Source organism: Abramis brama, assembly GCF_963993115.1.
Source record: "Abramis brama genome assembly, chromosome: 14".
Classification (NCBI taxonomy): Eukaryota; Metazoa; Chordata; class Actinopteri; order Cypriniformes; family Leuciscidae; genus Abramis; species Abramis brama.
Genome location: NC_139976.1, coordinates 19,414,997 through 19,433,752, shown reverse-complemented (window position 1 = coordinate 19,433,752; position 18,756 = coordinate 19,414,997). Strand labels below are relative to the sequence as shown.

Below are 18,756 nucleotides of genomic sequence, written 5' to 3'. Positions count from 1 at the left end.
ATATACTAATATAGTAGGCCTAATATTAAAATGTTATTTTGATTTTTTTTTTTTTTAATTGTGGTAGTTGAAGTTAAAGGAACACTCCACCATTTTTTGAAATAGGGCTTATTCACCTTCTTTCCTACATTTAGATAGGTGGGCAAATGCATTTTTGTCTCAGTGCATGCATTGTTTTAGTTTGACAGGGTCGGCGCTAGCTTAGCTTAGCATAATGAATGGAATCCTTTGTTGCCAGCTAGCATGTCCTTAGTAAAAGTGATATAAAAAAAAAACCCCACCTAATTACTTCTTGTGGCCTGCGTATTCACAACGAGTACAAATAGCGATGCAGATTAACACTAGGCGATTTCCTAGGCAGATATTGACTTATATATTAAGGACTACATTAGGGGGAAGCACAGGCGAAGCACTGCTACTTGGGCGTGATATCTCTGCGCCCAAGTAGCAGTGCTTCGCCTGTGCTTCCCCCTAATATAGTCCCAAGTCAATATCTGCATAGGAAATCGTCTAGTGTTAATCTGCATCGCTATTTGTACTCGTTGTGAATACACAGGCCACAAGAAGTAATTAGGTGGGTTTTATTTATATTTTATATCACTTTTACTAAGGACATGCTAGCTGGCAACAAAGGATTCCATTCATTATGCTAAGCTAAGCTAGCGCCGACCCTGTCAAACTAAAACAATGCATGCACTGAGACAAAAATGCATTTGCCCACCTATCTAAATGTAGGAAAGAAGGTGAATAAGCCCCATTTCAAAAAACGGTGGAGTGTTCCTTTAACTTTCTCATAAATTTACCAAAGGCAAAGGGATCTGAATAAAATGTTATCCTAAAATGTATAATCAGATTCCTTTGATAAATTGTGGTTTGCCAAGAAATTGGAAACTAGGCTATGAATGCATTATGAGTAGGCTAAAAACTGCAAATTTGTAAAATCATTGCCATCAGAATGACAAGTCCTTGTATCATTGTTCAAGATAGTCAAAAGGCTTAGTCATATTGTCAATATAACACTGTACGCTGTCAGTATTTTCAGATGAAAACTATGGCTTCAATTTTGATGAAAATGATTGAAAATGCAAAAGACTACTTGTATGGCATATATAAATTTTAACAGTACAAATTTACACATTACTCTATTGATTGCAAGAGACTACAGGATTCAGTCAAACATTTAGCCTACTGTATAATGTAAAATGCAAGTGGACTTGCTATAGTCTACTAATATAACATTAGAGTATAGCCTATACAGTATTACAGTATAGTGAACATTGTCTGATTACCTGTTCTAAACATCTGAATGACTGAGGACACGGTTGTTCTCCCAACATTCAACTGTACCTTTCAACCCGCCTCATAAGGTCATGATTGAGAACATTATTTCCCTTATTTCATCAGAACCCTTATTTCATCAGAAACATGTCTACAATCTTGGCCTTTTCTACCTCATTTTGCCTCTGTGCTTTTCACCACACATTTTTACTCTTCTTCTGAGTAAAAGCTGATGTTGGCCCTGTTTTTTTTCCTTGTTCTTGTTCATTGGCAGAATTTGTAACACTGTGTTGTTCTCTCTTTAAATGCTTGCCAAACAAATGCTTGCACATCTGAGCTCTTTTAGTGAACTGGTGTGTCATTGGTTGATCTGCTTTACATTTCCCTTCATTAGCGAAATTCTAAATTCTCCTCTGCAATTCACATTGAGGAATGTGCAGAGGAATGTGCAACAAATCACATTTACAATTTCTTTTTAGAAAATATAGGCTACTTGACGCATATGACGCATTTGAAACTTGTCTATTTAACCATTTTGCATTTAGCCTAATGCCTTATGCAAGGAACTAGATGTTTTGAGGGGTATCCTATTTAACACTGAACCAGTATATTTTGATCAACATGACATAAGCAGTCGATAATATAGGTAGCCTAGGCCACATAATTAATTGCATGGATGTATTAAAGCATTTGCAATTTGTTCGAAAGAACGAGAAATTGCTTTTATGATGTGCACAGGTGACTAATGATGTGGAGGTTGAACAAGTAGGCCTAGTTTTGAGAATTTCAGATGTGATTGAGAAATGCATCAAAACGACCAAGAAAAACTAGTTTTTTTGAGTGAAATGACAGGCCATTTATTTATTTTCTTTGCTTACATTTAAACCAGGAAACCGTACTATAACCGTTTCATTACAAAAACTATTACAGTCAGTCAGTCAGTCTATTCTGGATGTTGTTGAGAGGAAATGAGTGTATCAACAAGAACGGAATGAATCCACCGCTACACCTCCATACCTGAACGACACGGATTGCGTTATTGCGTATGCCTGTATGCGTCATCGTTAGCTAAATGACCACACCCTTATCTGGACTTGAAGCGCTGTTTAACACAGTTCCCACAGGTAGAAAGCAAGTTAGCAAAGGGCTGTTAGTTTTATAACTTCAGAGTCCTGATTAAGGATTTACAAGTTCGTTTTCCTTTAGTGACAGAGGAAACCAAATGGGGATCTTGTACTCAGAGGTGAGTAACGTGGGCTATTTTGCCGGCTCTTTGAAACATGTCTTGATCTTCATGTCTTTAGAAATGAAATGGCTCATGCAACTGATGATTATGATAATTGACTGGCCGTGTTATGCTAAATTAAGGCGATTTAATATCTAACAACTTAATGAGTTTCGTTCTTTATACCTCAGTTCCGTGTCACTGTCAACGTAATGTTTTTCTACTGAGTAAAAATGTAATTATACTTATCATCTTTTCTTAATTTTTTAAGAGATGTCCATGTTGAAATCATTGCCAACTTCTGTTGGCATTTTCATTAGTGTTGCATTAACATCTACATCTCCTTTACACCCTAAAAGACATAAAAGACAGTAATTTACTTAAGCATGAAAAGGAAAATACAATACTGCTCTTGGAGCTTTATGTTCAGTGTTTATGTAAATAAAAACGTAGCATTTGTTATTTAATCTGTCATTTTGTGTTTGGAAAGGGTGTGTTTATGTGTTAAGAAGTTATTTGTCACCAGACCTGTTTTGCTCTTCCCCATTATCTGATATCAAGTCATGGTTCTAACTAACTTCACATGCACATGTGATTATTCTTTAGTCATCTTACATTTACTAATGTAGATATGAGATAATTAGTATTTTCATGTACATTTTCGTAATCATTTTGTGCTGCTTCCTTTCCACAGCCCATGTGTCAGGCAGCTTATGATGATGACGTCCACAAGTTGCATGAACTAATCTCGGCTGATGCCAGAAATGTGAATGTTCAAGATAAAGGAACAGGAGACACGCCGATTATAGCCGCCTGTAGACGGGGAAACCTCAGGAGTGTCAAATACCTTCTAGACTACAATGCAAATGTGTCCATTAGGAATAAGGTATTGCATTAGTCAGAAGACAAGAAAAGAGTTCTGTTTTCGACTATCATAATGCTACCGCTGTTTGTTATGAAGGAGTCCCGTGTGCACTTGATTCACTTTAATAATTTTCTCAGACTCGCCCTGGTACATTTTATTGATGATTGTTTGTGTGGTCAGCTTGCTTGTTTTGCTTAAAAATATATGTGTTCCTTCTTTAGAAAGAAAGGACCTGTTTGCACTATGCTACGAGGAGAACATTCTCCTTCCTGGATTACCTGATGATTGCCATTTTAATGCCTATCTTGTTAATTGGTTATCTAATAATGGTAAGTTATTCCTCAGTCATAGTATTTCTAGAAGAGACTAATTAATGTCTGAAAAGAAGAGAATTGCTGTAGTAGCAAAAATTAATCTTAGCATGCAGAGTGAGATCAAGAATGTCCTTGAGATTCATGTATGGGGTTAGGAAATATTTTGTGGAGTTTTATGGTGTTCTTGCCCATCACATATACGATCTGACTTTAAATGTGATTGTCCTAAATGTGTGTCATTATACCATATTAAAGCATTGCACCTGTTCTCTCTCAAAAGGAAGAGAAGCAAAGAAAAAATGTGAAATTGATGGAGTTTCTTTTGGCCACTAAGGTGGATGTTAATGCTGTAGACTATGTAAGTATAACAATTTTCATTTTTCTTTTTCAGGCCAGTGTTAATTGAGAAATCGGGCAATTTGTGTAGACATAACCCTGCCAAAATGGATGTTCATTGTATAATCTGTGTATCTTTGCATCTTTTTAGAAGGGGAACACTGGACTTCATTATGCGTGCGAAAGAAAAAGTCAAAGGATCGTTCCATTGTTATTGCAGAAAAATGCAGATGTTTCTATACAGAACAAAGTAAGTTAATTAGTTTTGGCAGTTATTTCAGCATGAATTGTCTAAGAGGATTTAGTAATCATTTTGTCTTGATATTACAGTAACTTGTACATATACACATTGTTGTATGACTCTATTAATAGTTTGCCATTTTGTTTCTGTCTCCCTCACAGAAAAGTGAAACTCCTCTAGATATTGCAAAGAGACTACAATTCTACAAAATTGTTACAATGTTAATGAAATCAAATTAGTATTAATGGAGGACATGTTGTACATGAGACTTGTTTCATGTGCAGAAGCAGTGCGGTCCTTTACAATTCACCAGCTGAGTTTAGATTGGGTTTTCTCAGATGAACGATGTTGCCATTCTAATTTATATTTAAGTATATTTGATTTACTGTTTTGTTAAGTAATGAGTAAAAGTTTCTTAAAGATTGTATATTGATAATTTAATGTACTGTATATTCAGGTTGTTTTAAAGTGTGTGTTAAAGTTTGTTTTTTTATCACTGTAAGGTATCATGGATTTAGTTTGTGCCATGTTGTTGGTAAAAAAAAAAAACCTCCCACTAAATAAAGTTATTTTCTGTATACATCTTATGCATCAATGTATGTTTATTGGGTTTCATGTCATGATTTACAAAATCCATTACACAAGACCATAAAGGGCCATTCACACCAAGGACGACAACTATAACGATAAAGATATAGTTCTAAAATTGTTCTCAATAATAAAGAACAGCAAAATCCACACAGTTATAAACCACAGTTATAAAGGTACAAATAAACGATTTCGCTGGAATCCCTTTCAGAATGATTTTATCCAGCTGATGGAACAATAAAAACATTGACAGCCAATCAGAATCAATCCTGCTATAACGCGCTGGACCATTTAAAGCAGCAGACGAGTGTGCGCTTAGAATAAACAGAACGATATTGTCTGCTGCGTGGGCGCTAATATAGTTATTGTTGTTGGTGTGAACCAGGCCTTAAAAAAGGTAATGAAATGCTACAGTAAGGTAAACTAGTGGTTAGTAAAAGCTAAAGTGAAAAACACATTAAACAGTGTATGTCCTTTAAAAGACATTAAAAGGCAACACCTGATTATGAGTGTAAAACTCAATCTCTAGGTGACGGCTCAAAGGCTTAAATCAGTTTGTAATACCGAATATACATAGGTAATTGCAGATTTGGTTACCAGCACCTCAAACAAATGGTTCATCTGCTTAAAGTATGAATAAACAAAGAGGTAGAAAAGAATTTTCATTTTTGGGTGAACTATACCTTTAAGCTCAAAGCATGGTAAAAACAAATTGCTGATAAAACCTGCTGCTCAATCAAAATGTCTCTTCACACATGCTCCCTCATAATTTCAATCATTTTGCTGTACATCTCTTGTGGGGCGTCCAAGCCCCAGATGAAGTCCAGGTGTTCCCAGTGCTCAATATTGCGGTGGTACATCAATTTAGGTATCTGTGTGAGCAGTAGAGCCACATCCTGAGGATCTGCCAAAGTGTCCTGCCCACCAGACCACAAAGCTGTAGGTACCATCATGTCCCTCACGTTGTACAGAGGAGGGGTTGACTGGGAAGAGAAAGCAAGAAGAGACCTTTACACTTCAGGCACTGGTCAATTTTACTACTGACTTAGTACTCTAGTCCTCTGAATGACAGAGAAAACAAGACAAAATTGTCGTAATAAGAGTCTTGAGTATTTCCAAAATGCCCCGGATAGGTGTGTTAAATGTATTGGGGAAAACAGCTTAAAGGGATAGTCCATCCAAAAATGAAAATTTGTCATTTTCTCACCCTCGTGTCGTTCCAAGTTCCTGTATGACTGTCTTCTGTTCATAAAAGAAGATATTTTGAAGAATGTTAGTAACTTAACAGTTTGGAAGTTAATGGGAACTGTTTGGTTACTAACATTCTTCAAAAAAAAATCTTCTTTTGTGTTCAACAGAAGAAAGAAATGCATACAGACATGAGAGTAATTAATTATTTTCATTTTTTGGGTGGACTGTCTCTTTAAGGGGAGAAATATATAGTAGCAATAGTCTTCAACATTACCTGATTATAATGTGCCATATTTCCATCTTTTCCATAATCATATGCCATAAGCTTACTGGATTTCACAGCCTGTACACAGAACACAAGATGTGTATTAAAAATCAGGTCAAACTACAAAGGAAGTAGAAGGTACGTTTGTGTGCCTTCATTATCACTAATTCACAACACCAAATTTCAGTGGTTGTTGGGTTTTGTTAGACTGTTTTTTGGGTCAGTGTGAACATGACAGTTGTTATAAATCCAATGGACAACTTAAAAAAAAAATTAACATGTTGCTGTTTGTGGGTGTTTAATGGGGCAATGTGAGGCAGCCCTAAGACACACCGAGAAAGGTGTGTATGCAACTTTATTATCTTAAGTAACTGATACTACTGTATGTATAATTACAATCTTATTGGAATCATTTACATTACATTTACGCATATAGCAGACACTTTTTTCCAGCTTTTATCACTCAGACTTTTGCAATATTTAGAAAGACATTGATGTGTTCAAGCTGGAGTCCTATCTGTCCACTTCCCAAACAGCAGTAATGAGTCAACCCAAATGGGACATAAATAACTGTATTCTATTATTATTCTATGCCTATTATTCAAAAAAAAAAAAATTGGATGCCTTTTATTGTCCAGATTATTTCTTTTTTAAAATTCTAGAGTAGAAAAAAGGAGAAGGAGAGTAAATGTAACTTTGAGGAAATAAAAAGCAAAAAAAAAAAAACATTTGATTGCATCTGAGAACACAGGCGGGGCAATGTGATCGAGCAGGTCCAGAAAAATGTCAAATTGGACTTACCCAAAAGCCCCTATTGTGACACTGCTCTATTACTTCACACTGATATTGTTTACTCTGAGACAGATGAAGGAACTGTCACAACCTCTGGTGTTTGTGCTTTCACTCATTTTGAGGAAATAATGTGTGGATGTTTTAAAATGTATTACAGATGGAAAGGGACATTTAGCAGGTCACATGCACATGTCACTGTGAGTTTTCTTTTTTTTTTTACCTGAGCCCAATGAACCATGTTCTGGACTGAGGTTCCTGCTGGGCAGTGTGTTGTGTACACGGGTGTTCTGGTCTGAAAGATAGAGACAAACTCATGAAGGAACATTCCAAAATCCATTGCGATAAAAGAGCATAACTGAACAATGTTATACCATGTTCAGGTTCTTCTCATCAAAACCACAGAGGAGAAAGAAGATGTTTCCACACAGCACACTCAAGGGCTTTCTGCTGCAGAATTCAGTGGCAAAAAACTTAATCAATTCGTTCTGAGGCATGAAGTCTTCTCTTCCAAAAAGATCCTGCAAATGAAAAAATGATTGGTTGATATGAGCTGATAAATAATCATTATGCCTATATGTGCCTTATGAGTTGATTCCAAATCAGTGACTTATGAGGTTTCATGGCAGTTAAAAGGCAATAGGGTTTTTTTGCTACAGAGCTACAGTGTCCCTGTCCCTAATGGAACTTTAAGCCCTTGTGATCTTCCTCTGAGTCCACACTTTTGTGATGTAATGCCACTTTGACTGTCAGGTAGAAATTGTCTAAAATGACAAATGGGACATCCTATGGTCTTGTGGACTTAGCGGACACGCAGCGGCCATTGTAAGCCCAAAAGAACGCAAGTGCAAATGAAGTGTGCCATTTGGGACAGGGCCAGTATAGTGTTTTAAATAAACTGCTCACCCAAATGAGAAACTCTGGAATAACAGACAGTTTGGTCATGGGGCTTTTAGTCAACCCCACTGTGGCGACAGGAGCCAGGGCAAAGAACATCTTGATTTTGCTGGCCAGCTCCGGCATTGTTGAGAAAGCCATGAATGCTGAGAAGCAAGAGAGTGAAAAACAGGAAGTTACTCAGCAACAGTTAAAGAAGAAAGAAATAAAATATATAAGGCTTGGAATCACATGTCATGCATAGCTAAAAGTGAGAAGTACTGTAGCAGCTGTGACCTGGGAGATGTTCCCACATGATAACACATTCAGCATTTGCCTACTGTCAGTGCAAGAGGATGCATAATGCACAGCACATCTCTGAGCATATTTTGTAGACCAGTGATTTGATGAATAGTCACCCTGGCTTACATTTCCACATTTCAAAATAATGAATCACTCTGAAATGCTTAGAGGATGGGTGATACCTATAGTGGTTCCCTGGGAATGGCCCACATAAAAGATTTGCTCCTGGCCAGTTGTCTTTGTAATGAAGTTTATCACTGCGGGAAGATCCTTCTTAGCCATTTCATCATGACTGCCACACACACACACACACACACACACACACACACAACACAGAGAGAAAATAAAAAATTTGAGCTTAGGATTCTGGATGAAACATTATTAATCCAACTGAGAATTCCCAAGATAAGAACTAGATTTGTATTTCCTGAAGGAAATACCAAAGCTTGTGAGGCAAGAATAATAATAATGTTACAATTTGAGGCAAGACAAGGTTTTAATTCTTTTCACACAAGTATCATGAGTTTAAATGAGGTAATGAACGCTTAAATATATACAATCAAAAAGTCAACCTTTATATCAAACTCTAAATTTGTAAATATACACTACTGTTCAAAAAGTGACAATACACACATTTATAATATTACAAAAGATTTTTTATTAAATGCTGTTCTTTTGAACTTTATATTCATCAAAGAATCCTAAAGAAAAGTATCATGAGACTTCTTTCAAAAACATTTTAAAAAATCTTACCGACCTCAAACTTTTGAATAGTAGTGTATGTCTGAAATATGACCAATTACAATTCAAGATATAAATATTATGATCATGACATGGTTACAGTTTGAATTCTGAACATTCAAACAATGGAAGTGAATTTTATGTATAATGTTTATTTTAAATGTCTTAAAAAGTGTAAAGGTTGGTATTTGTTGGGGAAGTGTGAACTGAATAAACGTTGAATATCACACACCACTTTCATAAAAACCTTATCCTTGTACCTGAACTTCCAGTATTCTTTCTGTTTAGGGTCAAGGCTGACATGTTTTCTGGACCAGGTGTTCCCACGACTGTTGCCCATCCACACGTCAAATCCAGCATCGGCTAGGAGGAAACCCAGGCTGGTGTTGGGCAGGTTTGTCACCCAGTTACTTCCAGCAGCGAGAAGACCATGTTGGAGGAACACTACAGGCTTGGCTTCTGTCATAAACATGAATCAAGAGTCCAAAATAGGTCACAATACCTTTAAGTGAATGTGAATATAATCAATCAAACACACACACACACGCACACACACACACACGCGCACACACACACGCGCACACACACACGCGCACACACACGCACACACACACACACGCACACACACACACACACTCCACTTACACAAAACCTTTAAGTGGATGTGAATATAATCAAACACACACACACACACACACACACACACACACACACACACACACACACACACACACGTACGTTTACTTAGCCATCTAAATGGGGACATTCCATAGACGTAATGGTTTTATATTGTACAAACTGTAGCCTATATTCTCTCCCCTCACACTAACCCTACCATAAACCTGCCCATCACACAAAACTTTCTGTATTTGTACAAAAAACCTTTATATATTTAATTTTTATACCAGATTTTGGTCACTTCTGGGAACAAATTTGTCCCCAAAATATAGTTAAGTAGGTACACACACATGCACGCACACATACGTACATACATAGCCTACATACATACATACAAACAAACATACGTACATGTCTATGCATGTATGTATGTCTGTCTGTATGTATGTATGTATGTATGTATGTATTATTATTATTTTTATTTTTTTGAGATTATGCATTTTGCCAGCAGAGGGAGTATGTGCATTAGCTTTATACTGCTAATGCCATCCTTTCTTTTTTTGGGACCTTTATCGTGAATATCTGTCAGAAACAGGAAGTGAGCTGGTCCTCTTAGTAGCACAAACAGACCTTGGGCTGATAGCATTGTTTGACTTCATACCAGTCATTCCTTCTACCCCCTTAAAGCCTGCAACTCACACAGCAAGACTTTAGTAACAGTGTGGAGACTTTACAGTTTACATAACTGCAGAATAAGAGCAGTTGCACGCTGAGTCACGATAGAGTTGATGGGAAATGAAGTTCAAATCAAGGATATCAGTGCTTTAAACACAATTTTAAAAACATTCTCATTACAGAAGTCATTGTGTGCATGAATTGCATTTTGAATGTATTTTTGAATTGATCAATAGATTCGGAGAACAAAATTAGTGTGCACTTTCTCAGGTGAGACTGTCTTTATGAAACCTCAAAAGTAATTCCCCGGTGCTCTTCTTTCGATCCACCAGTGTCCCGTGTGACATGGAGAATTGGGACAGCATGAAATGAATTGCATCTTGTGTGTGCCACCTCAAAGCTTCTGTGCTTATAACACCCAACGTCACAGCACTCAGCACCAGCCATCCACTGAAACAAACAGCTTGATGGCTCTTTACTTATTTATCACAGATCAGAATTCATTATTAACATTAACCAGCTCCCAGCGCACGCAAACACACACAGCCCGAAAACCACCATAAAACAAAAACGACACACAGGGTTTGTCTTGGTCTTCATAATTCCCTGGCTTCCTGATTAAGTATGGTTATAAACGTACAGAACGCATTTCCACACATTCATTTGCATAAACCAATTTTATTCTGAAGGTCAAACACGAGCCAACAACACCCTTAATCTAATACAATGAGTAAAAAGCAAAGATGCACAAGGCCAAAGTTTCTCAAAGGCCCCTCAAATCCTCCAGCAGAGGGATTTGTGTCGGGGAAATGTATTCTCATTTAGAATAACATGAGACATTGTGTTAGCACAGCAAGGGAGAGTGGAAGCTGATGTATGGCTGTTGAATTGGTTTTCCGCTCCAGTGGCGTCCCTGGCGAGATTAGTGTGAGAGCATGAGCTTTTGAGATCTCTCTGCTCATTAATGAAATATGGGGAGTGCTAAATATCAAACTGAATACTGATTTCAGAGGAACTAATGAATAGTGAATTGAACATTAACACCACAATAACACTCATCTGAACTGAACTGATTTCAGCCTGCTGTATCTTCACAGAGATTCCTTTGTTTTACAGCTGATGACATCATACATGTCATTGATTTATTCTAGTGATACATCTATTACAATATATTCTGATATCAGTTCACTCATTGTGCATACAAAACTTTCACTGGATTAATACAACTAATGGCAAAATGAATGTTTGGAAATGTAAACTTATATTTCCTACTGACATACTACAGCAAAAGATATATATATAAATAACTGGCTTAATTATTTTTTAATTATTATGTAAAATATAAGTTTACATTTCCAAACATTCATTTTGCCATTAATTGTATTAATCCAGTGAAAGTTTTGTATGCACAATGAGTGAACTGATATCAGAATGTATTGTAATATAGGTTTTAATATTTAATGTTTTTATTTTTTCTTAATTTAATTGTTTAATTTTAAATTTGTATTAATTTAAAATTAAAATTATTTTATTTTATTATATTTTATTTTATTAAATCAAATGTTGTATTTGTTAGCATTAGTTAAAGCAACACTATGGAACTTTTCCTCTGCAGTTGCCCTACAGGTTGGAAGCGGAATTGTCCATTACCGCTGTCATAAATAATTTCGCCGCCCGCAGCCTACTGTCGCACCAACGCTCGCTGTTTATCCAGCACCGGCTTTGGAATGAACGATGTCCACAGACAAGTTAGAGTATGTTGCTTGATTTCATGAAAGTATGATGTATTGCGACATCAGAAATGAAGAAAAACAAAATAATGACTATTGTAACGTTCTAATGTCTCATTAGAACTACAGAAACGCGACCCGATCTGGCAATCTTACATAGTGTGGTTATAGCAGATAAAGGACCGCAAAGCGGAGGCATAAGTGCCTTTCACCCTGTTACGACTTGATGAACCACTGAAACTATTTTGGAAACATTATTTTAAGGTAAAAAATGTTACATAGTGTTGCTTTAATGCACTGTGAACTAACATAAACAAAAATGAATAAATATTGAAGCAAATTTGTATTGCTCATTGTTAGTTCATGTTAGTTAATTCATTAACTAATGTTAACAAATGAGACCTTATTGTAAAGTGTTACCAATTTGTGAAACCCGCAGCATCACGAGAGGTCATGAGATCTGGATATTTATGAGATGAAAAACACAATGAAGAAATCATGTGTGGGTTGCGTTATATGACCCTGTAACAGGAGGTCCTCCTCCATATGAGACAGACTCATCTAAAACCATTTCTTTCCCCTCTTTAAATTGCTACGTGACTATTAAAGAGCACGGGATGTTAAGATGTTAAGCTTCAGATGTGAACATCTCACCCATTGTGTTCATGTGACTATGTATTTCGTATATTAAAGTGTGTATTTTTGGCTCCAGCTTCGCAAAGTTTTCAGGTGACACCGATAATTTACTTTCAGATATTATCCTAATACTGTATATTGTAATCATTACTAGCACAAGTTGTAATTTCTGCCTAACATTAGCTTAACTGAAAACATGAAGTTAACTAACCACATAACATGTATTAAAACAGTATATTAATACCATATGGACATTACTTTGATACACTCATCTCTGGCTGATAACAGAATACAAGTAACATCAAAACAAGTATTTGCTGTTAAACTGCTTTGAAACAAATGCATTGTGAAAAGCGCTATACATGTAAACTTTAATTGAATAATGGCAGCACAGTGAATCTGTGAATGGTGAGGATTCAGATATCATCTTACAGAGATCCCTCTTTCAGATGGCCATGTCAGTGAAAACAGCAAGATCCCATCTTTAATAATTCACACTAACACAGGCCAAACAAAAGCATGAATGGGCTCATTCAAATATTTTGGCTATCCAACTTAAACCATTACCTTGTCCATCCTTGTTTTTGAGCCCATGTGGGATTCGGTTGACGCTCAGGATGTACCCATCCTCGGTGACCACTTCGAATTCTTCCGCTGTGTAGCCCCAGTGTGTGATGATCTCGCTCTACAAGAGACAAACACAGTGGTGAACATGGACAAAGTCCATGAGAAGCATGACAGCATGGAGAAATCAATGGAAACACACCTTTATGTAAGATAAAGGAAATAATATAGAATAGCAAACACTTCAGCGAGTCATTCTTAGGCAATACAACACTTCAAAATAGCACAAGCATTGTTCTTTTCTGATGAAAGCAGTATAATGTCATCCATTTGAAGAAGAAATATAAACCTAAGAATAGCTACATTTCTTCTTTGCCAAGGTCTACAATAAATATCATAAGCGTGGCAGCATTTTTTTTTAAATGTAATGACAAGAGAAAACACCAGTTCAGCTTAAATTCTTAGTTTAGCCATTTGTCTTTTCAAGAGCACAATTATTTCAGCTGTATGGAGTCACACTCCTCCTCCTCCTCCTCCTCCTCCTCTAGATATGAGATAAATTATAATCAGAGACTTCAAAGAAACTGTGTGAGCTTGTTGGTTCCAGGCCTGCCATGCAATCTCCCCATGCATAATTAAAGGCTCTGCAGTTTCCCACTCCCCCTGGGTCTTCTGTCTGCTCATTCTACTTTAGGCCACTTAAGGATAAACCCACTGCTGGCTCAACACACATTAAGGGGAGGGTAAGCACTGGGGGTTGTGCTTCTTTCTCTCACTCTCTGTCGTAGATGGGGTATTTGTCCTCTTTTCATGCAGAGATAGTGTGTGTTGGAAAATCATTAATGTTTCATGCACTTCTGCGGAGTGAAAACGCAAAAGGAATTAAGTCTGATAAAATGCAGAATGTGATCAACTATTGAAAATTCTGAGAACTTTAGAGCCGCATTATAAATAATGTCATTTTCCTTGAAATCAAGAGCAAATATGACCGAGCTCAAAATCATTCGAAGTATATCTTTTTCTTTCTTTTTTTGTCAGAGCTGCACCTTTTTTCTCTCTTTTTTTTTAAGATTTACGAATTTAAATTGAATAGTAAAATTCCATCAAATTGAATTGAATAATCCGTACATATTATGAATTAAGAATCACATAAACTAAATGGTCTATTCCCTTGTTCCATTAAGATTTACACAAAATGTTTTATTCAACTCTAGTATTTTTTTTTTTTTTTACTCATTTCAAATTCTTAATCTATAATGAATAATATGCAAGGATTATTCAAATCAATTTGATGGAATTTTACTATACAATTGAAATTTGTAAATCTTAAAAAAAGGCTTACTTTTTTTTTTTTTTTTTTGAGTGCACCTCTTACTAATAAAACTAATAAAGTTGCTAATATATTTGATACTCAGTAAAACTACAAAGTGGCCAAAAAGTAACTAATTATATTTACTCAAATACTTTACAACATTGATTGTTTGTGTGTATTTTTTTTTCTTTTCAACAACCGATGGATAGAACCAAGTCCCCACCCTACATTTTTTTACTTTTTCTTCATTCCGTTTCACTCGGATGAAAAGAAAAAAAATCTGTCGCTACTTTCGTTACATTGAACCTTTCAAGGCATTGTTGACCCAAAAATGTTGACCCAATTTTTTACTCACCTTCACCGATGTTTTTCTTGGAATGGATTTTTGCTATTTGTGTGGCTTTAGAAGACATATGGTGTACAAGTTATGAATTGTCTTTTTGTCCTTTATTGATCTTGACAGACATGTCCACTACAAACTGAAAAGAACTGGATTAAGAGTATTTAAACTCTCCTAACGTGTTCATTTACGGGTTAAAATATTCCTTTAAGTAGCCCAAGTGAAACAATTTTAAGGCTCAATCGTCTCCTTATGAATGCAAGTATGTGAAACCCAGAGTATAAAACCCAGTTATTGTATTAAAACCAACAAATTACTGTCTTATCAGCGTTTCTGCAAATGGTTTTCCGACCTGTGCAAATTATCAAACAATGATTATGAGATATCATTATTTAAACCAAGAAGTCTTGTTTCATATCTAACCACACATGAAAGTGCATAAATGTCACTTAGAGTACAATTCCCTTTCAGAGTCTGTGGGAAAAGATTTTACATAAAGCTGTCTAATCTCAAATATGAAAAAATTGCTGAACTCGTGAATAATGTTTCTCTTCCCATTTTCACACACTGAGAAAAAAAAAAGGTTTTCTTAAAAACACTTATGAAACAAGATATACACTTTTACAATTGTGATAACATGATGATGTGCTCTGCATTCAGCTCCCAAGACTGTACGTAAATGTAATATATGACATATGTTACTATATCAAGAGTGGTGTTGTCATTTATGTTTTCATATAAACCAATACATTATTTCCACATATATACATCCTCAGGATATATAAAGATATTAGTTTATACCATATATGAAATACCCATAGTAAAATTAGTTTATATAGCTACATGAAACAAAATATTTAAATGATGAATTTTTACATGGTACTGTATGTTAAGACCAATATACAATGGGAATATATTTTGTGCATGGATATTTCATATATGAGATATACATGTCAAAATATGCATTATAGATACATAAACAGATATATTTATAAGGGATAAATGAATATGTCGATATATGTAATTGTTTCAATTTCGAATAAGTTTCATATATAGCTATGAATGTTATGTACATATTGGTATATGTTTTTACTCTATAATATGAGCATATATTTCATATATGGATATTTCATGCATGTACATATTTGCGAAGGGGGCGAGCCACAGTGAAATGTGGAAGGACAAAGTGCAACATGTAGTTTGTTATAGAGATGGTCAACTAATGAATCCACTTCTCTCGAGAGCACGTGTCAAAACAGAGAACTGCAAATAATATTACAAATCTAGTGCAAAGTTCAAAACATGACATGACATTCATGTGGTCAGCTGAGTTACAAGTCCTTATGTAGTATAGGTTTACTTCATTATCCATACATAATTGTTTAGAAAAGTCATTTAAAAATCATCTTATTAAGACTATTGGGAATATTATTGGGAGATACAGAGTGACAACTGATATTTCTATGAATTTTTTCTGTAAGTCTGTTATACTGTTATAAAAATCTCATTGATTTATATTACAAGCTTTCAAAATTGCAAAAATTTTTGGTCATGTAGCTAAACCAAACTGCATAATTTTGCTTAGTTTGGCCTCTGAATTCTCCTTGAGTGTAAGCCTCATATTCTCACTGTATTACGGAGCCCCACACATAAAATGCAAGAAAAAAAAAGTATATCGTGGCCACAAATTAACAATTTGTTCCCGCAACTTACAAATATGTCAGCATGTTTTACTAATTTGTTCATTGTTTTAAGAAGTAAATAGTGCGCACAATTTATTAATTTACTAAATCATGGCCATGTTGTACTAATTTGTTCCCTTGTTTTAGTTAAATCAACAAGGACACGATTTACTAAAACGAGAGAACAAATTCTTAATTCATGGACACAATTTACTAAAATGAGAATTTAATTCTTAATTAAAATAACTTAATTCATACTTACAGGTTGTGATTCTGAGGAGCAAGTTGGTCCAAACAAACGGTACTACTACCGACCCATATTTCAAGCGAGCATTTTGCGAATCCTGCGTTGAACTCCGAGATTTGAGAAGTAGTCGTCAGTAAAATTACGTGTTTGAGGTCGGGTCAAGTTGTATTGGACCACGGGTGGTCATTATGCAAATGTATTTTCTAGTGACGTAGAACCGTCACACAGTGGGATACGAATTACAAACACCTCGTATAGGCGGTTCAGAGCTGATTTAGTTTTAACAACTTTTGCAGAACATTTACATTCACATTTCACAAAAAGGTTTATGCAAGATCTAAAGTGTTTGTTTCACTTCAATAACTCTGCATTTCACAAAATAAACAGTATTGTCCACAAAGCTGATCAGCTGATGTTGTTGAATAACTTCATTTTTGTCACCACTGAGATGAAGGACAAAAGTGACCCAATTTACCAGAATTTGTTCTATATTCATGGTGTTTTAGCACTCATTGACAATTTACTGATGAGTAATGAAAAACACTCATTGCAGCTTGTCTTGTTACATGTTGTATTGGTCACTTACAATGTTCATATTGACTTCAGGGTCCAGTCCTGACTCGTCCTGAAAAGGCGGCCTGCACTGAACCAGCCCAAGTGTAAGCAATACCAGAGACAAGACCAGCCATGATATCTTCTTTCTGCTGAACATTCACAAACAGTGAATTAACATACAGGGTTTCCCAAGACTAATCTAAACCAATGTTAAAAAGCTATGCTTTTCTTCAGCAGCCATCAATACATTGTTTAGTGTTGCTCAACATGTGTGACTGAAAGGTAAACAATTAATACATAAAAAAAAAAAAATCAATGTAGCTAAATTCTAGTTTGTTCAGACGAAATAAACTGTAAAAACAAACATTGCTAAACATCACTGTACTTTATTATACAAAAGCAGTTTGACTGGTAAAAAAACAAAACAAAACAAAAAACACTTTTTTTCTATTCAAACATTTCTGCCACCAAAAATAGTGTAGGTGCTATATATAATTTAAGCAACGTTTAATTGTACAATTCTGCATTTTCACAAAGCGAAAGCAGTTCAGTTAGCACATCCAAGTGGTATGAATGACAAGAAGCCAAGCCAGTGCTTTTGAAAAAACAAACTTTATGCGTTACAAATACATCAGAAGTCAGCCAGTGCAAACATACAGTAGTTACATTGTCGTACAGTATTTTCGTTCACTGCTAATTAATTTACTAACCTGCACTATTCTACATCATTCTTTGCAGCACACGAATAAACATGTTTGTCTTATTATAAGCTGATCGAGATTAATGCTCTAATGAACCGTGTTTGTTGAAGGGTCCTGACTCCTGAGCATTGAATAACGAAAATAATGAAACTCACCCAATGTCGGACGAGCTCTCCATAGCAGCGCACTGAAATCAAACGCGTGGAGAGTTAGCTCAGTACTAACTACTAGCTAACCACATAGACTGATAGCGATGATAATGTTTTAACATAACATCAGCTGACAGTGACATCATGACATGATCACTGTTCTTAAACGCCTTTAATCAATCAGTCCCCCTCCCTGAAGAAGCTTCATGCATGTATTAGCTGCTTTCTCCTTTGATTCAATATTCCTCCATTATTATTTAAATGTATCAAACTGACGTCGTCATTTGTTTTTAGATAATGAGTCTAAATAAATTGTGCTTTACGGTGGTCAGTTAAGCCAAGTTTTTTTCGACTACGAAAATAAATTAATTTAAAAATTACACTAAGTGCAATAAGACATTTGAGTGCGTACTCTTCAAATAGCTGCAAAACTGACATATAACTTTATTATTATTTTGAAGTTTGGATATTATGTGCATACTTATCAGTCAAACATTGAACAAGCAAAGGGAATGTTTTAGTTGGCCAACAAAAA

General features: G+C 35.6%; 2 protein-coding genes across 3 annotated transcripts; one reads left to right on the top strand and one right to left on the bottom strand.

The window, feature by feature from the left end:
• Positions 1-2,188: 2,188 nt before the first annotated feature.
• Positions 2,189-4,839, top strand: ankrd22 (ankyrin repeat domain 22). Its single transcript, XM_084135567.1, has 6 exons — positions 2,189-2,521; positions 3,198-3,389; positions 3,590-3,697; positions 3,963-4,040; positions 4,170-4,268; positions 4,421-4,839. Exons 1-6 carry the CDS (start codon positions 2,501-2,503, stop codon positions 4,496-4,498), a joined length of 576 nt encoding a protein of 191 aa, XP_083991693.1. The 5' UTR covers positions 2,189-2,500; the 3' UTR covers positions 4,499-4,839.
• Positions 4,840-4,843: 4 nt separating this feature from the next.
• lipf (lipase, gastric) lies at positions 4,844-18,486 on the bottom strand. Of its 2 annotated transcripts, none has more exons than XM_084135562.1 (10): positions 18,228-18,486; positions 17,403-17,520; positions 13,239-13,356; positions 9,273-9,471; positions 8,454-8,563; positions 7,999-8,135; positions 7,467-7,613; positions 7,316-7,387; positions 6,313-6,381; positions 4,844-5,830 (listed from the first exon to the last, which is right to left on the bottom strand). In XM_084135562.1, exons 1-10 carry the CDS (start codon positions 18,248-18,250, stop codon positions 5,597-5,599), a joined length of 1,227 nt encoding a protein of 408 aa, XP_083991688.1. In that variant the 5' UTR covers positions 18,251-18,486; the 3' UTR covers positions 4,844-5,596. The 2 variants fall into 2 exon arrangements, with proteins under 2 accessions (XP_083991688.1, XP_083991689.1); XM_084135563.1 differs by having other exon boundaries at positions 17,403-17,517.
• Positions 18,487-18,756: the final 270 nt, after the last annotated feature.

Excerpts from the sequence above, each read along its gene's own strand:
- ankrd22 (XM_084135567.1), top strand. The coding sequence starts at position 2,501 with ATGGGGATCTTGTACTCAGAG. Across the intron at positions 2,522-3,197 it reads TGGGGATCTTGTACTCAGAG|CCCATGTGTCAGGCAGCTTA; the intron begins GTGAGTAACGTG and ends TCCTTTCCACAG. Across the intron at positions 4,269-4,420 it reads ATGTTTCTATACAGAACAAA|AAAAGTGAAACTCCTCTAGA; the intron begins GTAAGTTAATTA and ends TCTCCCTCACAG.
- lipf (XM_084135562.1), bottom strand. The coding sequence starts at position 18,250 with ATGGAGAGCTCGTCCGACATTGG. Across the intron at positions 13,357-17,402 it reads CTGAAGTCAATATGAACATT|AGCGAGATCATCACACACTG; the intron begins GTAAGTGACCAA and ends TGTCTCTTGTAG. Across the intron at positions 8,564-9,272 it reads AAAGAATACTGGAAGTTCAG|TCATGATGAAATGGCTAAGA; the intron begins GTACAAGGATAA and ends TGTGTGTGGCAG.